At 44.7% G+C, this 27,048-nt stretch overlaps 1 protein-coding gene across 4 annotated transcripts in view; it reads right to left on the bottom strand.

Moving 5' to 3' along the window:
- The window catches only part of akap6 (A-kinase anchoring protein 6), a 382,452-nt gene that overhangs the window by 250,503 nt on the left and 104,901 nt on the right, over positions 1 to 27,048 (bottom strand). For all 4 annotated transcript variants that reach the window (XM_033027101.1, XM_033027098.1, XM_033027099.1 and 1 more), the window contains 2 exons: positions 25,582 to 25,833; positions 14,637 to 16,619 (listed from right to left, as the gene is read on the bottom strand). In XM_033027101.1, the coding sequence (XP_032882992.1) occupies positions 14,637 to 16,619; positions 25,582 to 25,833 (2,235 nt within the window). The remainder of the gene's footprint in view (positions 1 to 14,636; positions 16,620 to 25,581; positions 25,834 to 27,048) is intronic.

Here is a 27,048-nt window from a genome sequence, read left to right as displayed (position 1 = left end):
TGTGTGTGTGTGTGTGTGTGTGTGTGTGTGCGCGCGTGCGTGTGCGTGTGCGTGTTCTCGTTCAGATTTATGTTATATTTAACGAGTCATTCACATTTTCAACTTTACTAAATCCATTTTGAGAAAGCAGAGGCCGTTTCTGGCAGTTACAGCTATGATGTCACAATGGAATCTCATTTACATAAACTGCCCGTGAACAGTGCTCCACCCGACAATGACATCACAATGGGATCTCATTTACATAAACTGTCCATCAACAGTGTTCCACCCAGTGCAATGAGAGATTTGTTACATTGTTGTAAGGAGAGAGGGAGTGGGGAAGGGAGAGGGAAGAAGGATAAATTTTATTTCAACATTGTGTTTAGTGGGGGACTAGGATGGAGAGAGGTGAGGGAGGGAGTTACTGAGGGTAGGGAAAAGGAGCGGGGGGGAGAGGTGAGAGAGGGAGTGGAGGAGGGGAGGTGGAGAGGGAGGGTGAAGAGGAGGGGGAGGGAGTGTGAGCCGCATCTGCGCAGTTGGGGGCTATGGGTGAGTGGTGGTATATTGCGTTGGCGGAACGTTTTGCGTTGGGGGAACAGGTGAGTGGTGGAAACGGGTTGCGTTGGGGGAATGGGTGAGTGGGGCCCAACGGGTCCCACTTGGTCTAGAATATCTATCTTATACTAATAAAAGTCTCAGACATTTTCGCCACCACCAACGGGATCCCACCAATGGCCACATTTTCCCATCTCCTCCCTTTTCGGTTTTCCGCAGAGACAGCTCCCTCCGTAACTCCCTGGTCAATTCGTCCCTTCCTACCCAAACCACCTTGCAACCGCAGGAAATGCTACACTTGTCGCTTTACCTCCCCCCTCAGCTCCATCCAAGGACCCAAGCAGTATTTCCAGGTGAGGCAGAGGTTCACCTGCACCTCCTCCAACCTCATCTATTGCATCCGCTGCTCTAGGTGTCAACTGCTCTACATCAGTGAGACCAAGCGCAGGCTTGGCGATCGCTTCATTCAACACCTCTGCACATTTCGCATTAACCAACCTTATCTCCCAATGGCTCAGCACCAACTCTGCCTCCCATTCCGTATCTGACCTTTCTGTCCTAGGCTTCTTCCATGGCCAGAGTGAGTCCCACCGCAAATTGGAGGAGCAGCACCTCTTATTTTGCTTGGGTAGTTTACACCCCAGTGGTATGAACATTGACCTCCAATTTCAGGTAGTGCTTGCTTTCTTCCTCCTTCCCTTCCCCTTCCCAGCTCTCCCACAGACCACTGTCTCCGTCTCCTCCTTCCTTTTCCTGCCCTTCCACCCCCACATCAGTCTGAAGAAGGGTCTCGACACAAAATGTCACCTATTCCTTCGCTCCATATATGCTGCCTGATCTCCCAATGGCTCAGCACCAACCAACGGAATATTTATACATCCTGTTGCCTTAGCAGGGCAAAGAATATCATCAAGGACAGCTCCCATCCTGCGTTTGGACTGTTCAACCTGCTGCCCTCTGGAAGGCGCTATAGGTGCATCAAAACTAGGACAAATAGACTCAGGAACAGTTGTTTTCCGAAAGTCATAACTACTCTTAACTCACACATGCACTGACTTCACAGCCCAACACCCGGACTTCCATCTACTCTATCCACGTACTGAAATTTGGAACTGTAATGTGTATTGTAATTGTAATTTTTAATATTTTTTAAAATAATTTTTAATATTTTAATATAACTTTAAAAATCTGCCTAAGAATACTACCTATTCATCCTTCACCATTTTGCAAATTGGGGGGGGGGGGGGTTATAAAACCCGGAAATGTGGGTGTGGCTCAGTCTCTGCAAGATGGAGGAGGGACAGGTCACGACTCGCTGTCTTTAGTGGCTTTGCAACCTACTTCAAATGGTATGAAACTGCACTTGAATTTGGTGGCCTTGCACCCTGCTAGAAGTGGTAAGAAACTGCACTTGAATTTGGTGGCCTTATACCCTGCTTGAAATAGAATTTCAAGGATTAGCCGTGAGTCAACTACCAGCCCACCAGCCGTGAGTGAGTGAGTTGCCAGCACAACAGGCTTGATTGACTGAGACGCCAGCCCAAGAATCCATTTGGCGCTCAATTTGCATACTAGCCCTCTGGAAACCAGTCCCTTCAGCCCACAACACCCATACTAGCGCTCCAGAAAGCCCCCCCCCCCCCCTAACTGGCCACCAATATTAGAATTGGTGGAGAGGTGGAATATTGCGTTAGACAACCAGCCCTCCTGTGTGATGCTGGGACCCAATGGGTCCCACTTAGTCTAGTATATTACTAAAAGTCCGATCTTGACCGCTTTTGGCCCACTGTGCTGCGATTTCCGAGGGAACGCCGCCACCTACGGCCGTCATTTTTGACCACCTCGCTCAGAGCCCCTCTCCGCCTTCCGGGACCAAAGGACTCTTCCAATCGATGAAATATCAGAGAGATATTAATGTTTAAAAGAAAATCCCCATTCTCTCTGCTGCCCCCGCTGGCAGCAGGGGGAGGGACTATAAAACCCGGAAGTGTAGTGCCTCACTCAGTCTCTGCCAGACCCAGGAAGCAAGGGTCACGGCTCTCTGAGCTGCGAATAACACTGAACACACGTCTACTCCACGGTGAGTCCCCTCGAAGCGGCTGTAAAGTGGCTGCAGCCCAATTGTTTGCCTCGCCTTTTTAAAAAGTTTGTGTTCACAAAATGAATTTTGGTTGTCAGGTGGCTGCAGCCCAATTGTTTGCCTCGCCTTTTTAACAAGTTTGTGTTCACAAAATGAATTTTGGTTGTCAGGTGGCTGCAGCCCAATTGTTTGCCTTGGCTTTTTAACAAGTTTGTGTTCACAAAATGAATTTTGGTTGTCAGGTGGCTGCAGCCCAATTGTTTGCCTTTGCTTTTAAAATCGTTGCAACAGTTGGATGCCAGCCCAAGAATCCATTTGACCACAATGTCTATACTAGCCCTCTGGAAACCAGTACCTTATTAGCGCATTAGAAAGCCCCCCCCCCACTGGCGAGCAATATTGGAATTGGTGGAGAGGTGGAATATTGCGTTGGTGACCAGCCCTCCCACTTAGTCTAGTATATTACTAAAAGTCTGATCTTGACCACTTCCTGTTCTGTATATTGATTTCAGAAAAAACGTTGCCACTTAAGGCTGTGATTTTTGGCCATCTTACTCAGTCCCCCTCCGCTGCGCAGGACAAGAGGATTTTTTCCATCGATGAAAAATAAAAGTTATTAGTGTTTTAAAAATGATGAGATTCTCTCTCCTGAAGGCCACGCCCCTTCCGGAGGAAATATAAAACCCAGAAGTGTTGAGTGCCTCAGTCAGTCTCTGCAAGATGGGGGAGCGAGAGGGTCACGTCTCTCAGTCTTAGCTGTGAATAACACTGAACACATGTCTAGTAAACTGTGAGTGGTTTTACTGACCTGTCAGTGCCCTTAATGTGGTTTTAAAATATAGTTTGTAAATGCTAACGCTGTGTTGCCTTTGGTTTGGAAATGCAAAAGCTGTGTTGCCTTTGGTTTGGAAATGCTAAAGCTGTGTTGCCTTTGGTTTGGAAATGCTAAAGCTGTGTTGCCTTTGATTTGGAAATGCTAAAGCTGTGTTGCCTATGGTTTGGAAATGCTAAAGTTGCCTTCTGCTGCTGCACCCGCTGAGTTTCTCCAGCACTTTTTTCATTGACTTCTCCAATTTCCGGTAGCCCTTGCTGTCTCCTCCCCTTCTCAGCTCTCCCTCAGCCCTCTGGCTCCTCCTCTTCCTTTCTCCTTTCTTCTCCACACCTCCCCCCTACCCCACCCCACCCTACATCAGTCTGAAGAAGGGTTTTCGCCCGAAACGTTGCCTATTTTCTTCGCTCCATAGATGCTGCTGCACCCGCTGAGTTTCTCCAGCACTTTTCTCTACCTTGTTTGCCTAATTAAAGTTGCCTTGCCTAATTAAAGTTGCCTTGCCTAATTAAAGTTGCCTTGCCTTCTATATAATTAAAAGTCTAATCTTGACCACTTCCTGTTGGCGCTTTATATTGATTTTAGAAAAACGCTGCCACATAAGGCTGTGATTTTTGGTCATCTTACTCAGAGTCCCCCTCCGCTCATCAGGTACCGAGGATTTTTCCCATCGATGAAAAACAACAGTTATTAGTGTTTAAAAAATGTTGAGATTCTCTCTCCTGTCAATCACACCATGAAGGCCACGCCCCTTCTGGTGGGAGGGGGGGGGAGGGACTATAAAACCCAGAAGTGTGGGCAGTTGGAGGCTATGGGTGAGTGGTGGAATATTGTGTTGGCAGAACGGGTTGTGCTGGGGGAATGGGTGAGTGGTGGAATATTGCATTGGGGAAGGTTGCGTTGAGGGATCAGGCCTCTCATTGAGGCTATGGGTGAGTGGTCGAATATTGCTTTGAGGGAATGGATTGTGTTGGGGGACCAGGTCTCCCATGAGACAGGGACACGGGTCCCACTTGGTGTAGTAATACTCTAAATGTAGCCTCACCTACGTCTTAGTGCCACAATTTTAGGGCTTATGGCCACAGTTTAAGAATAAGGAGTAAGCCATTTAAAAAAGGAGACGAGGAAACACTTTTTCTCACAGAGAGTGGTGAGTCTGTGGAATTCTCTGCCTCAGAAGATGGTGGAGGCAGGTTCTCTGGATGCTTTCAAGAGAGAGCTAGATAGGGCTCTTAAAAATAGCAGAGTCAGGGGATATGGGGAGAAGGCAGGAACGGGGTACTGATTGGGTATGATCAGCCATGATCACACTGAATGGTGGTGCTGGCTCGAAGGGCTGAATGGCCTACTCCTGCACCTATTGTCTATTGTCTTATATCACTGCACAATGTCCACCCAACATCTATCCTCAATACTCCGGTTGATGAAGGCCAATGTGCCGAAAGCTTTTCTGACTTCCCTATCCACATGATGACACTCTCAAGTAAACATAGAAACATGGAAACATTTAAAATAGGTGCAGGAGGAGGCCATTTGGCCCTTCGAGCCAGCACCACCATTCATTGTGATCATGGTTGATCATCCACAATCAGTAAGCCGTGCCTGCCTTCTCCCCATATCCCTTGATTCCGCTAGCCCTAGAGCTCCACATAACTCTCTTTTAAATTCATCCAGTGAATTGGCCTCTACTGCCTTCTGTGGCAGAGAATTCCACAAATTCACAACTCTCTGGGTGAAAATATTTTTTTAATTTCAGTTTTAAATGGCCTCCCTTTATTCCTAGACAGTGGCTCCTGATTCTGGACTCCCCCAACATTGGAAACATAGAAACATAGAAAATAGGTGCCGGAGTATGCCATTCGGCCCTTCGAGCCTGCACCGCCATTCAATATGATCATGGCTGATCATCCAACTCAGTATCCTGTATCATTTTTCCTGCATATAGTTTGTCCAGTCTTTATATAATTTTATATGTTTCTATGATATCCTCTCATCCTCCTAAATTCCAGTGAATACAAGCCCAGTCTTTCCAATCTTTCCTCATACGACAGTCCCGCCATCCCGGTGATTAACCTCGTAAACCTATGCTGAACTGCCTCAATAGCAAGGATGTCCTTCTTCAAATTAGGAGACCAAAACTGCACACAATACTCTAGACGTGGTCTCACCAGGGCCCTGTACAACTGCAGGAGGACCTCTTTACTACTATACTCAAATCCTCTCGTTATGAAGGCCAACATGCCATTAGCTTTCTTCACTGCTTGCTTCACCTGCATGTTTACTTTCAGTGACTGGTGTGCAAGGACATCCACGTCTCGTTGCACTTCCCTTTTTCCTAATCTGACACCATTGAGATAATAATCTGCCTCCTTGTATTTTGCCACAAATGGATAACCTCACATTACCTACATTATACTGCAACTACCATGCATCTGCCCACTCACTCAACCTGTCCAAGTCACCCTGCAACCTCCTATCATCCTATTTGCAGTTTACACTGCCACCCAGCTTTGTGTCATCTGCAAATTTACTAGTGTTACTTTTAATCCCACCATCTAAATCATTAATTTATATTGTAAATAACTGCGGCCCCAGCACCGAACCTTGCGGCTCGCCACTGCCTGCCATTCTGACAGGGACCCATTTATTCCTACTATTTGTTTCCTGTCTGCCATCCAATTCTCTATCGATGTCAATACCCTACCCCCAATACCATGTGCTCTAATTTTGCCTACTAATCTCCTGTGGGACTTTATCAAAGGCTTTCTGAAGGTCCACACTACATCCACTAGCTCTCCTTCATCCATTTTACTTGTCACATCCTTAAAAAAATCCCAGAAGATTAGTCAAGCAGGATTTCTCCTGCATAAATCCATGCTGACTTGGACCAATCCTTTAACTGCTATCCAAATGCGCTGTTATTACTTTGTTAATAATTGCCTCTGGAAACTTCCCCACCACCAATGACAGGCTAAGGTCATTTTGAAATGTGGGATAACATTAGCTACCCTCCAACCCACAGTAAATCATCCTGAATCTACAGAACATTGGAAAATGATCACCAATGCGTCCACGATTTCTAGAGCCACTTCCTTGAGTACCCGGGGATACAGACCATCAGGCCCTGGGCATTTATCAGCCTTCACTCCCATCAGTCCACCCAATACTATATCTCGCTTAATGCAAATTTCTTTCAGTTCCTCTGTCTCCCTCAATCCTCGTTCCTCTAGTACTTCTGGGAGATTGGTTGTGTCTTTCTTAGTGAACACAGAACCAAAGTACCTGTTCAACTCTTCTGCAATTTCCTTGTTCCCATAATAATTTCACCTGTTTCTGCCTTCAAGGGGCCCACATTTGTCTTTACTAATCTTTTTCTCTTAACATATCTAAAGAAGCTTTTACTATCCTTCTTTATATTCTTGGCCAGCTTTATTTTTTCACCCCGTATTGCCCTTTTTGTGACCTTCTGTTGTCCTTTGAAAGTTACCCAATCCTCTGGCTTCACGCTACTCTTTGCTCTGCTATACACCTTTTCTTTTAGTTTTATTCCATCCCTGACTTCCCTTGTCAGCCACGGTTGCCTTTTCCTCCCCTGAGAATCGTTCTTCCTCTTTGGAATGAAATGATCCTGCATTTTGTGGATTATGCCTAGAAATTCCTGCCATTGCTGTGCCACTGTCATTCCTGCCAGGATCATTTTCCAGTCGACCTTGGCCAGCACCTCTCTCATGCTTTCATAGTCCCCTTTGTTCAACTGCAACACTGAAATTCCTGATTTAACCTTCTCCCTCTCAAATTGCAGATCAAAACTTATCATATTATGATCACTACCTCCTCGCGGTTCCTTTACCTTGAGTTCCCTTATTAAATCTGGTTCATTAGACAACACTAAATCCAGAATTGCCTTCTCTCTGGTGGGCTCCATTAGAAACTGCTTTAAGAATCCATCTTGGAGGCATTCTACAAACTCCCTTTGCTGGGGTCCAGAACCAAACTGAGTTTCCCAGTCTACCTGCATATTGAAATCTCCCATAATCATTACCTTTGTTACATGCCAATTTTAACTCCTGCTGCAACTTGCCCCCTATATCCAGGCTACTGTTTGGGACACTGTAGATAACTCCCATTAGTGTCTTCTTACCGTTACAATTCCTCAAATTCTATTCACAGCAACTCTATATCGGCAGTCCCGATGTTTATGAAAAAAAACTGGCAGGGAACATAAAAACTGACTGCAAAAGTTTTTATAGATATGTGAAGAGAAAAAGATTAGTTAAACAAATGTAGGTCCCTTGCAGTCAGAAACAGGTGAATTGATCATGGGGAACAAGGACATGGCAGAAAAATTGAATAACTACTTTGGTTCTGTCTTCACTAAGGAAGACATAAATAATCTGCTGGAAATAGCAGGGGACCGGGGGTCAAATGAGGGAGGAACTGAGTGAAATCCAGGTGAGTCGGGAAGTGGTGATAGGTAAATTGAATGGATTAAAGGCCGATAAATCCCCAGGGCCAGATAGGCTGCATCCCAGAGTAGCCCCAGAAATAGTGGATGCATTAGTGATAATTTTTCAAAACTCTTTAGATTCTGGAGTAGTTCCTGAGGATTGGAGGGTAGCTAATGTAACTCCACTTTTTAAAAAGGGAGGGAGAGAGAAAACGGGGAATTACAGACCAGTTAGTCTAACACCGGTAGTGGGGAAAATGCCAGAGTCAGTTATTAAAGATGGGATAGCAGCACATTTGGAAAGTGGTGAAATCATTGGACAAAGTCAGCATGGATTTATGAAAGGTAAGTAATGTCTGACAAATCTTATAGAATTTTTCGAGGATGTAACTAGAAGAGTGGATAAGGGAGATCCAGTGAATGTGTTATATCTGGACTTTCAGAAGGCTTTCGACAAGGTCCCACATAAGAGATTTGTATGCAAACTTAAAGCACACGGTATTGGGGGTTCAGTATTGATGTGGATAGAGAACTAGCTGGCAAACAGGAAGCAAAGAGTAGGAGTAAACGGGTCCTTTTCAGAATGGCACGCAGTGACGTGGGGTATTGCAAGGCTCAGTGCTGGGACCCCAGCTATTTACAATATATATTAAAGATTTGGACGAGGGAATTGAATGCAACATCTCCAAGTTTGCGGATGACACTAAGTTGGGGGCAGTGTTAGCTGTGAGGAGGATGCTAGGAGGCTGCAAGGTGACTTGGATAGGGTGGGTGAGTGGGCAAATGCATGGCAGATGCAGTATAATGTGGATAAATGTGAGGTTATCCACTTTGGTGGCAAGAACAGGAAAGTAGACTATTATCTGAATGGTGGCCGATTAGGAAAAGGGGAGATGCAACGAGACCTGGGTGTCATGGTACACCAGTCATTGAAAGTAGGCATGCAGGTGCAGCAGGCAGTGAAGAAAGCGAATGGTATGTTAGCATTCATTGCAAAAGGATTTGAGTGTAGGAGCAGGGAGGTTCTGCTGCAGTTGTACAGGGCCTTGGTGAGACCACACCTGGAGTATTGTGTACAGTTTTGGTCTCCTAATCTGAGGAAAGACATTCTTGCCATATAGGGAGTACAGAGAAGGTTCACCCGACTGATTCCTGGGATGGCAGGACTTTCATATGAAGAAAGACTGGATAGACTCGGCTTGTACTCGCTAGAATTTAGAAGATTGAGGGGGGATCTTATAGAAACGTACAAAATTCTTAAGGGGTTGGACAGGCTAGATCCAGGAAGATTGTTCCTGATGTTGGGGAAGTCCAGAACAAGGGGCCTCAGTTTAAGGATAAGGGGGAAGTCTTTTAGGACCAAGATGAGAAAAACATTTTTCACACAGTGGTGAATCTGTGGAATTCTCTGCCACAGAAGGTAGTTGAGGCCAGTTCATTGGCTATATTTAAGAGGGAGTTAGATGTGACCCTTGTGGCTAAAGGGATCAGGGGGTATGGAGAGAAGGCAGGTACAGGATACTGAGTTGGATGATCAGCCATGATCATATTGAATGGCGGTGCAGGCTCAAAGGGCCGAATGGCCTACTCCTGCACCTATTTGCTATGTTTCTATGTCACCCCTCGCAAGGGACTGAATTTCATCCCTCACTCCGAGGTCCCTCTACTCTACAATACTCCCCAGAGCCCTGCCATTGACTGTGTAGGTCCTAACCTTGTTAGACTTCCCAAAATGCAACACCTCACATTTCTCTGTATTAAATTCCATCAACCATTCCTCAGCCCACCTGGCCATCCAATCAAGATCCTGCTGCACCATCTTCACTATGTACAATACTATCCACTTTATTGTCATCTGTAAACTTGCTAATTATGTCTTGTATGTTCTCATCCAAATTATTTATATAGATGACAAACTGCAAAGGGCCCAGCACCGAACCCTGAGGCACAATACTGCTCACAGCCCTCCAGTCTGAAAAACAACCTTCCACCATCACCCTCTGCTTCCTTCCATAAAACCAATGTTCTGTCCATTCAGCTATCCCTCTTTGGATACCATGCATCTAACCTACCAGAGCAGACTACCATGCGGAACATTGTCGAATGCCTTGCTGAAATCCATATATACAACATCTACATCTTTGTCCTTATCAACCTTTCGTTCACATCTTCAAAAAACACAATTAAACCCCTGTCCCACGGTGCGAGTCCACCCACGAGTTATCCCGAGTTAAAAAAAAAATCAAACTCGTGGTAATCACATGGAATGAACGTAGAGGGAACGTCGGAGCTCGTGGACGTAACTTAGCGATTCGTAACGCTAACGGCAGGTACTCTGGAAACGTGTTAACTAGTGAAAATGTTTCAACATGTTGAAAGGTTTCCACGAGCCAAATATACTCTTGAAGGAAAATGTTGAAACTTTTAAACTCGTTGTAATACCGTAGTAGCCCGTGAGTTTACCGTAGTGACTCGTGAGTTTACCGTGGGTGCTCTTACAGCTGGACAGAGAAAAAAAAGGTGAGTAAAAAAAGGTTCGCCAAGTCTGCCTGTCAGGAATGATCCCCTGATGCTGGAGACACCTGTGGGAATCTCACCTTGGCCTGTGGAATAGAGCAGGTAATCTCATTAAATTAAATGCATTTACAGCGCAGACTATTGATACAATCCTCATAATATTTGTCGAATGGGCCCTATGATATTAATATAAAGCATCTGATAATAACCTTTAATGTTGGATCAAATTGAATATCCCCTCTAGAAGTTCCTGATACCCCCCTTCTGCCCCAGTACAAAGTGACTATGTCCTAGAAAAGTCTCGTCCATTGAGTGACTACTCGCAAATCTTGCTTTTGCTACGCAGTAAAAAAAGGTTCTCTTTTTCTTTCGTTGTGACAGGTCACATTCCGCCCCTTTGTTGTGGGTTTGTTTAAGTAATCCCGCCCCTCCTTAATCTAACACCATTCTTAACACCATTTTTTTGTCTCTGGGTATTCCAGATGAACGAATTTGTAGGGGCCCGCAGAGCGAACATGGTGACAAGAGGCTCTGCAAACTAGTGCAGACTGCGTGGGTAACAACTAATATAGCGTTCATCTCACCCGTATAGGCGACGTTTCAGGTCCGAACCCTTTTTCAGACTGAAGAGTTCCTACCTGAAAATTCAACCATTCCTTCTCTCCCGAGATGCTGCCATGCCTGCTGAGTGACTCCAACACTTTGTGTTTATCTTTGGCATAATCCAGCCTCTGCAGTTCCTTCCTATACAGTAGTTTCCCAATTTGACGAGGAAGCCGAAGAGCCGAAACCCCGACTATTCCTCTTTCCCCATACGCTGCCTGACCTACTGAATTCACCTCGTATGTCCTATTTCGTAATACAATTATTAATACTTGTTTTACAATTCCACTAATAACCCTTGCATCTCCTCTCTCTTTTTCCATCCCTCCCCCACCCAAGTCGTACCAGCTTCAAAGTCATCTTGTTGAGTCTCATTGTCTGTAACTCGTTCTCACCTAACACACGGCTACCAATGGCCTGGTTCCTTTATCATCGTTACATTGTTGCATATCTTACATTCATTTGTTCTATATCTCTTTATATCACCGTCTATATCTCGTTTCCCTTTCCCCTGACTCTCAGTCTGAAGAAGGGTCTCGACCCAAAGCGCCACCTATTCCTTTTCTCCAGAGATGCTGCCTGACCCACTGAGTTACTCCAGCTTTTTGCATCTATCTTCCGTTTAAACCAGCATCTGATGTTCCTACGGAAAGGAAAGTCGTCTTCATTTGGGGATGAAAAATGGGAATCAACCAAGGTGTCAGGAAGCAAAGACAACGGATTTCATGACAAAGTACCCCTGGGCATTTCTACAACAAGCAATAATAACTGTGCCCCAATGCAACAATGGTTCAGAACTGATAATTAAACAACCGTTGTTTGAACCCATGATTCTATGAGAAATGAGTGGCAAAAACACCTGAAGGATTGTGAGATAATGATCATGGATGACTTTTAATGGAAAGTCCACACATACAGATAGACAGCCAAGAAGAACTTCATATCTACACTCAGGTGGACTGGCAGATGAAGGAGATAGGAGTTGGGAAAAGAGAGGAAAAGCCCAAGAGAAATACAGGGAAAGGGATGTTGGAAAAGACAGATGCTGGAATCCTGAAACGCATGTCAAAACATTTAAAAGGTATAAACAAATAGCAAATAGGTGCAGGAGTAGGCCATTTGGCCCTTCGAGCCAGCATTGCCATTCAATATGATCATGGCTGATCATCCAAAATCAGTACCCTGTTTCTGCTTTCTCCCCATATCCCTTGATTCCGTAATCCTAAGAAATTTAACATGGGAGGCTTTTTATAGTGTAAAAAAAAACTGCATGACATCATTTTTATCATGTGATGATTTTTCCACACGTCGGTAGTCGTTGCTGGCTCAAGAGTAACTCGAGAGAGGAACTTGGTAACTCGGGAGAGGGACTTGGTACATCGCAGAAATGAGAAGTAAACGGCAAACTTAGACATACACGAGGGAACTCGTTTAAACTCGTGAACATACACTTGGAATCTCGTAGAAAACCACGAGTTTTAATTTTTCTTTAACTCGGGATAACTTGTGGGTGGACTCGCACCGTGGGACAGGGCTATTAGATTTGTGAGACATGACCTCCCGCATGCAAAACCAAGCCCATATCATCCATAATCCATCTAAAAGCATGTTTAACTTATCCGTCAGAATACTCTCCAGTAACTTTTCAACCACAGATGTTAGGCTCTCTGGCCTGTAGTTCCCAGGCTATTTCCTGCAGCCCTTGAATAGAGGCACAACATTTGTGCACACTCCAGACTTCCAGCTCCTCACCTGTATTTAATGACGACTCGTAAATCCCAGCCAGGGCACCTACAATTTCCTCTCCAGCTTCCCACAGTGTCCTCAGATATATCTGATTGTCCTTCATACACGTCAGGAACTTCAGCACTTCCTCAACCATAATACTGACTGCTCTCAAGACAATTCCATTGACTGCCCCAGGTTCCTCGGTTCTCATGTCTTTGTCCACGGTAAAAACAGAAGACAAATCCTTATTGAGGAACTTGCACATCTCCTGTGGCTCCACTCAGAGTTCTGTGGCTCCACTCAGAGTTTTTGATTCCTGAGGGTTCCAGTCCCTTTCCGGTTACCCTTTTCCTTCTAAAGTACATAAAATCTTTTGGGATTATCCTTAATGTTATCTGTCAGTCATCCCCTGTCCCCTTTTTGCCTTCCTGATTTTCTTTTTTAACTTGCTCCTCAGTTCCCCAAACTCCTCCAGGGATACACTTGATTCCAGCTGGTTATACTTGCCCCATGCCACCTTCTTACTCTTGAGCACAGTCTCAAATTCCCTTGTCATCCAAACTTCCTTATGCTCACCGACTTTGTCCTTCACTCAAACAGGAACATGCATGTCCTGGACTCTTGTCAACACACTTTTAAAAACATCCTACTCTCCTGGTGTTTAAGAAGGAACTGCAGATGCTAGAAAATCGAAGGTAGACAAAAATGCTCTACCTACCTTCCTGATGTTCCTTTTCCTTCAACAAACTTGCTCCAATCAACTTGAGTGAGTTCCTTACTGATACCTTCAATGATGGCCTTTAATAGTCAATAGTCAATGGTGCTTTATTTAACACATATGCAACTGCACAGTGAAATTCATTTTGCATTAATTACACATGCGTGTGCCGCCATTTTTGGCAAAGTCCAGTCTGGTCGGCCCGTCTGGTCATGTTTGTGTCCCGGGGGTACCTCCTGCAGCCGGCTTTGAAATTTGAAGGTGCTGGAGGCATTATCCTCCTACTAGTCCACGTTCCTCACATCCGACGTCTCCAGGTCCCCTCCAGTTATGCCATCTGACATGCCTTAGAGCGGGTTCCCGGTCCCGTCGACCGCTGAACCTTTGGGCAAGGTCCCGCCGACCGCCGATCTTTCTGGGTAGGCACTGTGGCCCTGGCAATTCATGAAGGCGTCCGCTGCGAGGCCTTGTCTCAATTTAGAATTTTAACTCTATCCATAACTATCTTAAACCTAATAGAGCAGTGGTCACTGGTCTCAAAAGACTACTCCATAAACACATCATCCACTTGCCCCTCCCAATTTCCCATGACTAGCTCAAGCATTGCCCTCTCCCATGTGGGCCTTCAACATATTGTCGGAGGAAACTTTCCTGAACACATTTGACAAATTCCGCCCTGTCAAAACCTTCTTTACTGGGACATTCCAGTCAATGTTTGGAGTGTAATATAATATATTATATCCCAAAAGATTTGATGTACTTATATATAATATAATATACAATATTATATTATATTATATTATACAACTATAATATAAAGTTCTGTACATATAGGTGTTATAGGTATCTTAGAGATCCTTCAAAGTACAAACCAGAAATTAAGGTGGTAACATACTCCTTATATCTTATCATAAAAATCCTCATATCTGTTGGTCTTGACATTCTGAAAAGCAAAATCAGCATCTTGCCCAAAAACAGCTACGATTTACTGTGAGCAAAAGAAGAGCTTTCCAGAAATGGTTTTTGATGCAGATGAAGAGATTGAAATATACAAATAATTTTCCATCAGCAATACTTATTCACCATATAAGTTAACGAGAAAAAGTCAACAAAGGTGCTAAATGTGAGAAGCCTAACTCTGGATCCAAAATTACAATAGGATGAAAAATTATTGCCTTACCTCGATCTTTCCCCAGACAAAGCTGTTATTCTGTTTCTGCTGAATATCTTCCCGTAGCTGTTGAACAAGACTTGTTTTGGAAGAAGCACCATTCAAGGCATTTTTTGGCACCTGTGTTAACCAGTGGTGTGAGAGTTGGCATATCGTCCGGTGTTTGCCATTTGTTTCTGCTACTGATAATTCATCATCTGACAGGATGTCGCTGAGTGGACCTGATTCAATGCTGTCCTCCAGGGAGGATGCTATATCACTTGAAGACGTTGTAGAAATAGTTTCATTTTCTGTGATCCATTTTCTGTTCTCCCTTCCATTGAGAATTGATGGATTTACCTCAGTGACTGAATTTGCTTCTGAAAGCTCCCAGTCATCAATATTCTGAAGTGCTTCACCTTCAGGTGTCTGTGACAACAGCTTTGTCAAATTCTCCAGCTTTAAAGCCAACACTTCAGTTTCCTTCAGATGGGATGGAAGAGCCAGATACTCATTTAATCCAAACCAAGTGTCAACTTTATCATTTTCAGCAGTTTGACTTTTGTTTTCGCTATTCTCTGTCCATGTTTCCTGTTGTGGCAAAGATGCAGTGGAGCTACAACATGCAGAATCTACCCTGGCCACATTATCTGAAGTTTGAATAGGAAGCTGTGAAGCTGCTTCCAAACCATGTCTGGTGGGTAACTTATTTTTATATTTACTACCAGACAACTGATTCTGACACCCAGAGGACACAGATTTATTACTTTCCTTGTACTTATCATTCGATGTATCTGAATTAAACGGTTTGGAACTATTATTATTTTCTCCACCTGGAGTTTTTGTATATGGAGAACAACATGGCTGGAAACTCTTTATTGCAAATGTGGCTTCCGGTTGCTTTTGATATGGGGAGGTTTGTTCGGATGTAACAGAAATATAATTCTGTTGTTTGTGCAATGGAGAATTGATGTTTTGAGATAAAGGTTTGCTGCAGTGCTGTTTGGGGCTTCGCAAAGATATATTGTTAGATTGCGTGGAATCAAGAAGATCACATGATTTACTAACGGGAGAAATTTTTGTTTGATGTTGGACATGCATTGTATCTGTGCCTGAAGTTGCCTTTCTTAAATTACATTGTGAATGTGAACTCAGGTATCCATTGTCAGTGCTGACCTTTTTGTTTAATTCATCGTATGAGCGACTGGTAGCAGCAATTGAAGTGCTTGGGTAGGGTGAAGACAAATTCAGCCAAAGTTTGGATCTGTCTGGATGATCAAGAAGAGTGGGTGTACTTCTGCTCATTTCTGCTTTGTGGGAGAAGTCAGAAGGTAAAATTCTGCAGCAACTAACCTCCAAGTCATCCTTAGAAATTTCATCTAGATACAAAGCTCTTTTAGGTAAGGAAGGTTGCGTAGGGGACGCCTCATTATAATTGAAACAATCTGTAATTGTTCTTTTTGGTGTTGCGTTCTCGCAGTAGATGCTATTTGCACTGGAAGTATGCATTTGGGCACAATTTTTTGTCTCTAAATCATCCATATTATTATCAGAAATTATTTTGGAGTTCTTAATCATTTCATTTTGGGTTGTGGCACACTCGGCAGGTGGAGTCTGAGACGAGGCTGGATGGTTTTTTGATATTTTGGAGATGACTGTGTCCTTATTATCCTGCATTGAAGTCAGGTGATCTGTAATGGTCAGCTGTTGTTCATCTCTTGCCTTCATTTCCTCTTGATGGGAAACGTAATGTTCATTTGGCGCAGAAGGTAAACCCAACTCTGGAAAGGCTCTTTTCAGATCAGAGTTCCAATGCCCAAAAGATTTTGACGTCGACTTGGAGCTTGAACTCGATGTCATGTTGGCCTCTGAGTCACAGGGCAGGTCTTCACTTGGACTGTAGTCAGACAGTTCAAAGGCAGTAATACCACAATCCAAAGAAAAATAGTCTTTTGAACATTTAATAGTCAGCTGACCTGCATCATCAACTTCAGTCAGTGTGTCCAAGCAGGTCTGCAAAAACAAAAGCACGTTGTAAAACAAACACATGAATTATGCAGTATGATTGCTACCAAAAAAAGGGATTATGAAAGCTCTTTGCCTCAAAAACATTGCAGATGACAACAAAGCATATGACCACAAAGCATATGAATAGTGATTAAAAATTTGATGTTTAGCCACTCAACCACAAATCACAAAGATGTATCTAAACTTTGTTACAATTACATTTTCAGTTACACCACATCCACTTAGGAATATGAGGAAAAAAGTGTGAAACATTCATCACCTCAATATCCTGAGAATATAAGAGACATTTCACCAAGTCCTGGTCACAATTCAATTAATGATGCTGACTAAAATTGCCCCTTGATGGTAAATAAGACCCGGTATCTCGCAGCTGTAATGTCCTGCTTAGGGGAGGTCAAATCCTCTATGCAAAAACACAGGCAGCCTCTTTGCCATACACAGGCAAATTAGATTAGCTGTGATGGGCCTTCTTGAATGGTATGAACCAGTTTGGATGAAGGACCTGTTTCCGTTCTGCATAACTATGATTTTCTGATGAAACCTAAAAACGACATCAGTGAGCAAGACAAAATGGGTAGGAAAGAACTGCAGATGCTGGTTTACATCGATGATAGACACAAAAAGCTGGAGTAACTCAGCGGTCAGGCAGCATCTCTGGAGAAAAGGAAAAGGTGACGTTTTGGGTCGAGACCGTTCTTTAGATTGAGAGCCAGGGAGAGGGAAATGAGAGATATAGAAGGTACATAGAACAAATAAATGAAAGATATGCAAAAAGCAACAATGATCAAGGAAAGGAAGAGCTCACAATGGTCCATTGTTGGCTGTGGGGAAGGTGATAACAAGTAATACTGTTAAAAATCTGAAACTCAGCAAGACGGCTGTGAAACTAATATGAAAAATAGGGTGGGGGAGGGATAGAAAGGGAGGGGATGCAAGGATTACTTGAAGTTAAATAAATTAATACTCATACTGCTGGGTTGGAAGCTGTCCACGTGAAATATGAGGTGTTGTTCCTTCAATTTGTGTTTGGCCTCACTCTGACAATGGAGGAGGCCCAGGACAGAAAGGTCAGTGTGGGAATGGGAAGGACAATGCCTACTCCATTGTCAGAGTGAGGCTAAACATAAATTGGATTTTCAGTGTCTCCACGTCTCATTGGCCGTTTATGACTAGATGTGACTGGACTGCAGAGACTCAAACTGATGAACAGCTCTGTCCACACTTATTGATCAGTACACATGGTGTCCTGTGTTGCAACTACACTTGGTTGGTATCTCACTTTTAGGTATGGTTGTACTACTCCCCACTTACCTTTCTGTGCTCCCCATTGAAACCAAAGTTGATTCCTTAGCTTGATTTTATTGCCTCACGACTAACTTCTCAATTGCATTTAGAGATGGAAAATAAATGCTGGCCTTGTCACAGAAATACTGCAGACAAGAATTATCTATATTACTAAAACTCTGTTCTTGACCGGTTTTGGCGATCTGTGCTGCGATTTCCGAGAGAACGCCGCCACCTACGGCCGTCATTTTTGGCCACCTCGCTCAGAGCCCCCCTCCGCCGTATGTGTGCCGAGGATTTTTCCCGTCGATGAAATATGACAGAGATATTAATGATTTTACAAAATTCCCCATTCTCTCTGCTGCCCCTGCTGGCGGCAGGGGGGAGGGACTATAAAACCAGGAAGTGGTGTGCCTCAATTAGTCTGCAAGCTGGAGGAAGGCAGAGGGTCACGTTTCTCTGAGCTGTGAATAAAACTGAACAAATGTCCACACAACTATGAGTAAGTACCCTTAATGTGGTTTGAAAATGAAAATATGGTTAAAGTAAAAAAGCACTGCTTGCAAATGGTTGTTTGGGTTGAAATAAAAAGGCACTCTCTCTCTCCCCTCCTCTCCTCTCCCCCCCCCTCTTCCTCCCCCCTCCCCCTCTCCCCCCCCCTCTCTCCCCCCCCTCTCCCCCCCCCCTCCTCTCCCCCCCCCTCTCTCCCCCCTCCCCCCCCCCCCCTCCCCTCTCCCCCCCCCCCTCTCCCCCTCTCCTCTTCTCCCCTCTCCCCCCTCTATCCCTCCCCCCCTTCCCCCTCTACCCTCCCTCTCCCCACCACCCTCTCCCCTCCCTCCCTCCCCTCCCCCACTCTCCCCCCCTCCCTCACCCCCCCCCTCACCCCCCTCCTCCCCCCCTCCCTCGCCCTCCCCCCCCTCTCTCCACTCCTCCCCCCACTCTCCCCCTCCACCCTCTCTTCTCCCCCCCTCTCCCCCCTCCTCCCTCTCCCCCTCTCCCCCCTCTCTCTCCCTCCCCTCTCTCCCATCCCCTCTCCTCTCCCCCCACTCCTCTCCCCCATCTCTCCTCCGCTCTCTCTCCTCTCCCCTCCCCCTCTCTCCTACCCCCCTCTCCTCCCCTCTCCTCCCCCTCTCCCCTCCCTCTCCTCTCCCCCATCTCCTCTCCCCATCTCCTCTCCCCCATCTCCTCTCCCCCATCTCTCCTCCCCCCATCTCTCCTCCTTCTCTCTCTCCCCCCTCTCCCCCCTCTCCTCTCTCCCCTCATCCTCTCTCCCCTCTCTCTCTCCCGCTCCCTCCCTCTCCCCTCTCCCCTCTCCTCTCTCCCCCCTCTCTCTCTCCTCTCTCTCGCCCCCCTCTCCCCCTCTCTCTCTCTCCCCTCTTTTTCTCCCCCTCCTCCACTCCATCCTCTCCTCCACCGTCCCTCCCCTAAACTCCCCTCCCCTCCACACACCCCTACCCCCTTCCCTCCACCCTCCCTCCCCCTCCCTGCTCCCACCTCTCCCCGTCCCCGTCCCCTCACCTCTCTCCCCCCTCCTGCCTCCCCCTCTCTACCCTCCTCCCCTCTTCTACTCCCCCTCCCCCTCTCAACTCTCCCCTCCCCCCTCCCCCGTGCTCTCCCCCTCCCCCTCTCCCCTCCCCACTCTCCCCTCTCCCCCCCTCTCCTCCCTCCCTCCTCCCCTCCATCCCCTACCCCACCCTCCCTCCACGACCCCCTACCCCTCTTCCCTCATCCCCTCCCCCCTCCCTGCTCCCCACCTCTCCCCCTCACCCCCCCTCTCAGCACCCCCTCTCTCTCCCCCTCACTCTCACCCTCTCTCTCTCTCCTCCCCCCCCCACCCACCCACCCTTCCTCTTCTCCTCCTCCCCACCCTCCTCTCCCTCTTGCCCCTCTCTCTGTGTTTCTGTCTCTCTCTCTGTCTCTGCCCCTTCTCTCTCTGCCCTCACTCTCGTCCCCCGCCCCCCCCCCCCCCTAGATGTGACTGCAAGTTGGGGGCTATGCGTCAGTAGATACGGTGGTTATGGGGTAAAAGGAGCAAATTAATAATATTAATATTATATCAAGGGGGGTAATTAGCGTGAGTGCAGGGGGGGGGGGGGGGGGGGGGGGGGGGATAGTTAGTGTGTGTGATGCTGCATGCCGCCTCCCCCCCCACAACCGCACGTTGGGGGAACAGACCCAACGGGTCTGCACTTGGTCTAGTTAAGAATAAAAATGTCATGCAGATTCTAGGCGCTTAGAAGCAATGTGAAGGAGCTAGGAAGTGGTTGATTGGGTCCCAGTGGTTCAAATCACCATGGCTCCACCTGGCTCGGGAGCATGGAATTTTTTCACCAGAATGATTCGCAACTGAAGTATCTTTCTCCATCTTTTAAAATAACCAGTGCTACATAAGCAGGATATTCTCTGCTGTGAAATAAAAGCAGGATTGTTTTATTGAAAAACTCAGTTAGATACAAAGCTAGGGCAGCCACGGTGGCACAGCGGTAGAGTTGCTGCCTTACAGCACCAGACCCGGGTTCAATCCCAACTACGGGTGCTGTCTGTACGGAGCTTGTACGTTCTCCCTGTGACTGCGTGGGTTTTCTCCGAGATCTTCGGTTTTCTCCCACACACCAAAGACGTACAGGTATGTAGGTTAATTGGCTTTTTGTATGTGTAAATTGTCCCTAGTGTGTATTGGATAATGTTAATGTGCGGGGATTGCTGGTCAGTGCGGACTCGGTGGGCCGAAGGGCCTGTTTCCGCACTGTATCTCTAAACTAAACTAAATAAAACTTCTGCAATCTTAATCACACACTCTTCAATCCCACTGCAAACAGTAATTATACAAAGATTAAGGAACTTGCAATAAAGCAAGCACATTTTGTGTTCTTTAGTTACATATTTTTTCAAGCTTTTAAAAAATGTTTTGAGTAAATTGATTTCAATATATATGTAAATATATACTGTATATACAACACATTTAACATCACTAATTTGATGTCAATGTTTATAATGAACAGCAATGTCCCATTTTAGCACCATGCAAGACTCATAGTACAATAATAAAAGGAAGCTTACATGTCTGTTTTAAAATTCAGAATGCCTTTCATTTTTCGCTTTTTATTAAGGGTTTAAGAATCATTACTGTAGTGGTGATAAATTATTGTCTTTAATTCTTTATTCTAATTTCTACATATATCATCACAAAATATGTAAAACTATTATTCCATGGCAGAAACAGTAAAAATATCTATGAAAAGAATGTTTCATGGAGTTGAGACCCATTAGCGTGACATCTTTAATTGACAAAATGATTAAGAAAATCATTGGAGATATTATGTGTCACCACTTGTACAGAATGGCACTTAACCAACAGATAATCTTCAGAAAACTGAGTCTTTGAATGTGATTCAACTTTTTGGAGAGTCATACTATTCATTATTTCATCATGCCTTGAAAATAAAAAAACATTCTACTTAAATCACCAACAAAAAGTAGATAGTTCCCACCTAAATCTCCATAAAAATCCAGTTCAGGTAACATCCTGAAAAATTGCCTTCACACCTTCTCTGTTGCAATCACAACTGTCCCACTATGTGATGACTGGAACCGTATCCAGACTGAGGCCTAAGCATAATAAAGATTTCCTCAAGGATTTGGCTAATCATCTGAATTGAATTTAAAACTTTCTGAAATCCTGGGGGGAGTGAGTAATACAGAAATATTGTATTTAATTCAAGACAGGTCACAATGTGATGTTTTGCTAGAATTGATTCCTTGCTCATTTATGCCTCTGAAAAAAACATCAATTTTTCAGTGCTGAGTCTTGCACATGGATGAAAATATTAATGATTTAGACTTAAATGCAAGGGTCATGATGATGAGATGGTGAAAAAATCGAGAAAGAAAGCTTCAGACCTCAGGAAGATATTGATGGTCCTTGTGGCTAAGGGGATCAGAGGGTATGGAGAGAAGGCAGGTACGGGATACTGAGTTAGATGATCAGCCATGATCATATTGAATGGCGGTGCAGGCTCGAAGGGCCGAATGGCCTACTCCTGCACCTAATTTCTATGTTTCTATGTTTCTATGATGGGCTGGTCAGTTGGGCAGAAAAGTGGCAAATAGATTTCAATCTAGAGAAGGAAGGGCTAATATATTTGGGAAACAAAACAAAAAAAGAGGTTATAATATATTATAGCATACTGAAGGGTTAGAGGAGCTGAGAGAACTTGCGTATTCACAGATGCCGTGCAAACAAAAAGTTAAGAACAAAATCACTTGGAATCCCTTCTCTTATCAGTCACAGTATAGAACATAAGAGTTGGGTGCAGGAAGGAACTGTAGATGCAGGTTTTAAACTGAAGATTGGCACAAAATGCTAGAGTAACTCAGCAGGTCAGACAACATCTCTGGAGAAAAGGCGTTTTCGGGTCGAGACCCATCTTCAGAATGAGAGTCAGGGGAAAGGGAAAGGAGAGATGTAGACGGTGATATAGAGAGACGTAGAACAAATGAATGAAAGATATGTAAAATAGTAACGATGATAAAGGGAACAGCCCACTGTTTTCTGTGGCCTAGGTGAAAACAAACTACAGACAACGAGACTCAACAAGACGGCTTTGAAGCTCGTACAATGACTTGGGTTGGGGAGGGACCGAGAGAGAGGGGATGCATGGGTTACTTGAAGTTAGAGAAATCATTTCATGCCACTGGATTGTAAGCTACCCAAGCGAAACATGAGGTGCTGTTCCTCCAATTTGTGTTTGGTCTCACTCTGACAATGGAGAAGGCCCAGAACAGAAAGGTGTAGGATTGGGAAGGGGAATTAAAGTGTTTGGCAACCAGGAGATCAGGTCGCCCCCAGGCAAGGTGCATATTGTTGGGCAGAGGTTCACTTGCACCTCCTCTAATGTCATCTACTGTATCCGTTGATCAAGGTGTTATCTGATCTGTTAATACACCAGAGTGAGGCCACATGCAAACTGTAGGAACAGCATCCCATATTCTGCTTGAGCAGCTTAGGTGCTACAGTTCAATGGCATGAACATCCGATCTGTTATCTTGTGTATCTGGTCAATATTATCTGATCTGCTTACATTTCCTGACAAACATTTCCAACATTCTCCAACAAAGAAAATATGTCACTATCAAAACAAGTCAACAGAATCTTATGAAAAATCACTGCAAATCCCCCACCCTCAGCAGTATTATTGTCGTCCTGCACTATCAATATTCTGCACCATTCACAATAATATAGTGGCTATAAGAGTAGGCCAGGGGCTGAATACCCAACTGTGAATGACTCAGTTCCTGAATCCCTAGCCACTCGGCAGTAATCAAGAACACGACAGAATACTCTCCACTTGCCCGTATGAGTGCAGCACTAACATCTCTCAGGAAACTGAAGTAGTATGACATTATGTTGGAAAGAGTGCAGGGAGAATTTACAGGGATGTTGCGAGGACTTGTGGCCCTGAGCTACAGGAAAGGTTAGATAGGCTGGGTCTTTGTTGCTTGAGCACAGGAGGCTGAGGAGTGATGTTATAGAGGTGCGTAAAATCACGAGGGGAATAGATAGGATGAATGCTCAGTCTTTTACCTAGGGTAGAGGAATCAAGAGCCAGGGGATGTTTAAGATAAGGGAAGCAAGATTGGAACCTGGGCTGTGAGTTTTTTCACTCAGAAGGTGATGGTTATTTGGAACAATATGGCAGTGAGGGTATTGAGGCAGGTTCTATAACAGCATTTAAAATACACTTGGACAGGAGGTTTAGAGGGATAAGGGCCAAATATAGGCAAATGGGACTAGCTTAGATGGGCCATCTTGGTTGGCATAGGCGAGTTGGGCGATGGAGCCTATTTTCGTGCTGTATGAATCTAACTAGTCACTTGGAATAATTTACACCTTTATCTTCACTGGGACAGGTCACTCGTGTCTTGTGCAACCTGTCTCATGTTTTGATAATTAATTTGGGATGTGTTAATTATCCCAACATTTGAGTTTTCTATTTGAAACGTTAGATGTGTGCTGGGAAAAAGGATTTAAATCTTCCTCCTAGGACCATAAATCTCCTAAAGACTGGTCAATGTTTTCAATACAATAAATGGTGTATCCAATATCATTTTCTTAATGCATAGAACATGGAACAGTACAGCACAGCCCTTTGACCCACAATGTCTGCACACAATATGCTGCCAAGATCAACCCTTAAGTCTGCATATAATCCATATCCCTCCATTCCAGCTAATTGTCTAATTAAATGTAGTTGTTTGTGTTTTTTAATCGTGTTTTTAACTGTGTATATGTGGGGGCGGGGGGGGGGGGGAACTTAAAAAAAATCTCTTCCCTGAACGGGAGACCCGACCTTTTCCCTGTCGGGTCTCCGTTGTCATTGGGGCCTAGCACCGTGGAGCGGCCTCCAGCCTGAACGACCTGGGGGCTCCAGTCACGGAGCTGCGAACCTACCATCGCGGGGCTGGCCGGCATCGGAGCGTGGGGAGCGGTGGTGACTCGCTGCTACGGCCCGACTCTGGAGCTCGGAGGCCCCAGCAACGCAGCTTCTGTGGACTGTCGGGACATCGGGAGCTCGCGGGTCCGGGTGGAAACCGCTTTCCGGAGCTCCCGCAACGCAACTTCTCCAGCCCGTGTCGCGGGGTTGGAACGACCCGGAGCGGGGCCGTACATAGCCCGGCGTGGCTTAATGGCCGTGGGACATTCCAGCGCCCGCCGGGGGGCTCCAACTTTGTGACATTTAGACCGGGAGCGGGGCCGTACATCGCCCGGCGCGGCCTATAATGGCCGTGGGACTTATCATCGCCCGCCTGGGGCTTCGACATTGGGAGAGAAATGGAGAGCACGGGAGAGAAAATACTTTGTCTTCCATCACAGTGGGCTCACTGTGATGGGTGTTTCTGTAAATTGAATTGTGTGTATGTCTGTAGGAAATTGTCTTTGTTTGTATGGCTGTGGAAACGGAGTTTCGTTTGAGCCTCACTGAGGTTCAAATGACATGTAATAAATATTGTATTGTATTCCCTGCATATCCACACGCTTATCCAAAAGTCTCTTAGATGCCACTATCGTATCTGCATCCACCACCACAGCACATTCCAGGTACTTATAACACTCTTTGCAAACAGCATGCCTCGGACATCTCCTTTAAACTTTGCCCCATTTACCCTGAAGCTATGCCCTTTAGTATTTATTATTTCCATCCTGGAAAATAAGTTCTGACTGCCAACATTATCTGTGCCTCTCATTATTCTAAATACTTCTATCAGGTCTCCCTGCAACCTCTGGAGTTCAATTCAAGTTTGTCCAACCGCTTCCTGTTGTTAATACCCCCTATTCTTGGCTTAATTCTAGTAAACCTCATCTGAACCCTTTCCTAATCCTCCACATCCTTCTTGTTAATGGGGCAACCAGAACTGTACACACGTTCAAATACAGCCTAAAATCCTATAGAGCTGACATGGTTTGATGTGGATTATTACTTACAGTTTATTACTGCTTGTTTCATCATAGTCCTCAATCTACCCCCACACCAAGTATCTACATGGTGAACCAACTGCAAGGAGGATTGAAAAACCTTGGTCCTTGCCTCTTCCATATACTGTAGATAAAGTATTCTTAGTAAGGCTGACGCCAGTGTAAAATAAATTAGAGCTTACAAAATACCTCTTTTCTGTCTTCGCTGAAAGCCTGAAGAATGTCGGTCTGCCTGGTATAGTTTCCGTTGGAATCCTGAAGACCCTGTAGGATTCTTTCACGGAGCACAAGAACTGAAACACGTAGCTGATGCCACAGAAGTTGAACAGTATGGATGTCCACCAGAATATTGACTGAATAAGAGAGAAGCTTCAATGATATTTCTGTCTCTAGCAGGGCGTGGATGAGCTCCACATGATCAGAAATATCTTCACAAATATCCTGCAGAGATGGAAAGAAAATATGGTATCATATCATTCATCCCAATAAAATCCACACGTGATCACTGCTTGACAAATACTGTCAGTCATTTACAGGTAATTTGCAGCTAAATTTAATGCAAATATTCAAACTGCGACACAATTATTCCCTTGTGCTTGGATTCTGTACAGTTAATGAACATTGCAAATGTTTTCAATGTCTGCCCTTCACACACAATCAGATCGAGGACCTACTTTTAGTGCAACTCCCAAACCGTTGTTGCAATTTCTTTGGCATTGAAAATAGTTTGATTCAATTCAGTGCATTAAATTATTTGATGTGCCACATACGTCCTGGGACAACTTTGTTTGTTACAGTGAAAATCAATTCATGGATTTAATATTTAAACGACAGCATTTATATTATCCTTTGTCTTTTGTATTTCAGAGGTACCAATGATATAATTTCAAAAATGGAAAGATTATTTTCTACAAATATAGGGAACACGATTGCTTAGAAATGCACCCCAGTTTGGTAACATTATGTTTTGGTGGTAGAGTGCAATGAGTTAACACCCAATGTATGCAACATTTAGTACTGCCAAACAGGAATGAATTCTTAGATATAAATTTTCAATTTTCCAAATCAGTCTTCCATGAAGAAGAGTAAAGGCTATCTGCAATATAAACACAGGGGATTGATTACAGGGTTGACTTGCATCATTGCACGTTCTGGATTACCTGTTGTATTGCAAGCTACTGCAGTTTTAGAGTTTCAAATTAAATATATTTTAAAGAAAACTTTGTTAACTGCAAGCATATGATGATGACATCCAGACCATTTTGATGGAATTTTATAGCTCAAAAGCTTCAAATTCTACACATATACATATATAATAATTTGTTCATATTTAAATTATAAGACATATTACAGCGGCAACAAGGAGGGAGTGTGAGAGATATTGGCACACGCTGAGGTGGATAAATCCCCAGGACCTAACGGGATCTATCCTAGGATGCTATGGGAAGCAAGGAGAAGATAACTGGGATTCTAATTGAACTTTGCTTCTACGTTAGCCATGGGTGAGATATTAGAGAGCTGGAGGATCATTCACGTTTTTTCCTTATTCAAAAAGAGCAGTTGTGATAAAGCAGCAAACTACAGGCCAGTGAATCTTACATCAGTTGTTGGAAAAGATTCTAGGCAATAGGGTTTATGTTCACAAATCTGACTGAA

This window comes from Amblyraja radiata, chromosome 9, assembly GCF_010909765.2.
Source record: "Amblyraja radiata isolate CabotCenter1 chromosome 9, sAmbRad1.1.pri, whole genome shotgun sequence".
Classification (NCBI taxonomy): Eukaryota; Metazoa; Chordata; class Chondrichthyes; order Rajiformes; family Rajidae; genus Amblyraja; species Amblyraja radiata.
Note: the sequence above shows the minus strand (reverse complement) of the source record. Positions and strands in the feature narration are given on the sequence as shown.